Genomic DNA, 2,446 nt, shown 5'->3' with positions numbered 1-2,446 from the left:
AAGTGGCTGGCTCACTGCTGCCAACTAGTGGTCAGAGGCTGAACTACAACATAAAAATGAACGGCTGGCAGGAAAGTTGACATTTTAAACCTGAATAAAACAATAGATACAGGGCTTTAGAATATCGATACAGTATCGGGAAATGAAATAGCGCGATATTTCAGTGTATCGATATTTTCTTACACCCCTAATTATGAACATTCAGATTCAATCTGAGAAATTCAGATTCAGTTCCTGTTGGCACAAGATTGATCCCATGAAGGGATCTAACGTGGTTTTGTTAGTTTTTGTTTCATGACTGAACTGCAGTAAAACCTTCTCCTCTCCTCGCTCCACCAGGTAACGCTCTCCAGAGATGGGTGATTGGAGCGCTCTGGGTCGGCTGCTGGACAAGGTCCAGGCCTACTCCACAGCCGGGGGCAAGGTGTGGCTGTCGGTCCTCTTCATCTTCAGGATCCTGGTCCTGGGCACGGCGGTGGAATCGGCCTGGGGGGACGAGCAGTCGGCCTTCAAATGCAACACGCAGCAGCCCGGCTGCGAGAACGTCTGCTACGACAAGTCCTTCCCCATCTCCCACGTCCGCTTCTGGGTCCTGCAGATCATCTTCGTGTCCACGCCCACGCTGCTCTACCTGGCCCACGTCTTCTACCTGCACCGCAAGGAGCAGAAACTCAACCGCAAGGAGGAGGAGCTTAAGGCCGTGCAGAACGACGGCGGAGACGTGGACGTGCCGCTGAAGAAGATCGAGCTGAAGAAGCTGAAGTACGGCATCGAGGAGCACGGCAAGGTCAAGATGAAGGGCGGTCTGCTGAGAACCTACATAGTCAGCATTTTTTTCAAGTCCTTGTTTGAGGTGGGCTTCCTGGTCATCCAGTGGTACATGTACGGCTTCAGCCTGGCCGCCGTGTACACCTGTGAGAGGTCCCCGTGTCCCCACAGGGTGGACTGCTTCCTGTCCCGTCCCACAGAGAAGACCGTCTTCATCATTTTCATGCTGGTGGTCTCGCTGGTGTCCCTCCTGCTGAACGTCATCGAGCTCTTCTACGTCTTTTTTAAGAGGATCAAGGACCGGGTGAAGGGAAAACAGCAGCCGGCCCTGTACGCCAGCGGGGGGACCCTGACCCCCACCCCCAAGGAACTGTCCACCACCAAGTACGCCTACTACAACGGCTGCTCGTCCCCCAGCGCCCCGCTCTCCCCCATGTCCCCGCCGGGCTACAAGCTGGCCACGGGGGAGCGGGGGACCGGCTCCTGCCGCAACTACAACAAACAGGCCACCGAGCAGAACTGGGCCAACTACTCCACCGAGCAGAACCGGCTGGGACAAACCGGTGGAGGAAGTACTATATCCAACTCCCACGCTCAAGCCTTTGACTTTCCCGACGACGCCCACGAGCACAAGAAGCTGCCGCCGTCAGCGGGACACGAACTGCAGCCGCTGGCTCTGATCGACGCCAGGCCCTGCAGCCGGGCCAGCAGCAGGATGAGCAGCCGGGCCAGACCCGACGACCTGGACGTGTAGACCCCGGTGTCAGACCCTGGTGTCAGACCCCGGTGTCAGACCCCGGTGTCAGACCCTGGTGTCAGACCCCGGTGTCAGACCCCGGTGTCAGACCCCGGTGTCAGACCCCGGTGTCAGACCCCGGTGTCAGACCCCCAGGAGGAGCAGCGGGCTGTGTTTCAGTCCAGATCTGTTTGAAAGCTGGGACTAACCTGTCCGTCAGTAGAGAAACACTCAAACACAAAGTAACATTTTAAAGGTACGACTTGCAACAACTTTCTCTCTGAATATTTCAGGAAAGTCTCACATTAAGAAAAATCAGATTAAAGGGTTAAATTGGTTCAGAATTAACAAATTAAAGTTTTATTTAGTTAAACTCCTGACTTTAAACCTGAGCTGGAAAAATGAGCAGTGTGTGAAGGTTTCATCTCTTCACACACTTAAAGTGATCCATGATTAGTTGTAACATTAGACGTTATTTAAAAACATATATTTTAACTGTAAAATAAAGACTGTAAAAATACTGTAGGATGTTTAGTTTTTATCATTTTTAAACTAAAAGTTAAAAAATACGTTACACGGACGGRGCCATTTTATTTCCACACAAAGCATTCTGGGTAAATGATGACGTGGATAGGTCCTCGGTGCGAGGCTGCTAGTGAGCTATATCCACCCTGAAGGTTAATCTTGGACAATATCTGATGATCGACTCTTTTAAATGAAACCAGAGAGCGTTGACAGAGAGGAGAAGGTAGAAATAGCGCGACAAACAAGCTAAACTGTTGTCCTCCATCCATATTTTCAGTTACAGCTGAGTCATTTCTACCTTCTCCTCTCTGTCAACGCTCTCTGGTTTCATTTAAAAGAGTCGATCATCAGATATTGTCCAAGATTAACCTTCAGGGTGGATATAGCTCGCTAGCAGCCTCGCACCGAGGAYCTATC

General features: G+C 51.4%; 1 protein-coding gene across 2 annotated transcripts in view; it reads left to right on the top strand.

Annotated features, from left to right (window-relative positions):
* Window positions 1-2,025, top strand: part of gja1b (gap junction protein alpha 1b) — a 10,141-nt gene extending 8,116 nt beyond the window's left edge. Inside the window, exons 2-3 of one of the 2 annotated variants that reach the window (XM_014026366.1) lie at window positions 340-1,541; window positions 1,581-2,025. In XM_014026366.1, the coding sequence (XP_013881820.1) occupies window positions 356-1,522 (1,167 nt within the window). In that variant the 5' untranslated portion in view covers window positions 340-355 and the 3' untranslated portion in view covers window positions 1,523-1,541; window positions 1,581-2,025. Of the gene's footprint in view, window positions 1-339 lie in introns of both variants that reach the window. The other variant, XM_014026365.1, reaches the window with a different exon arrangement.
* The last annotated feature ends 421 nt before the right edge of the window (window positions 2,026-2,446 follow it).

This window comes from Austrofundulus limnaeus, unplaced genomic scaffold, assembly GCF_001266775.1.
Source record: "Austrofundulus limnaeus strain Quisiro unplaced genomic scaffold, Austrofundulus_limnaeus-1.0 Scaffold547, whole genome shotgun sequence".
Taxonomy (NCBI): domain Eukaryota; kingdom Metazoa; phylum Chordata; class Actinopteri; order Cyprinodontiformes; family Rivulidae; genus Austrofundulus; species Austrofundulus limnaeus.
This window is presented reverse-complemented; position numbering and strand designations above follow the sequence as displayed.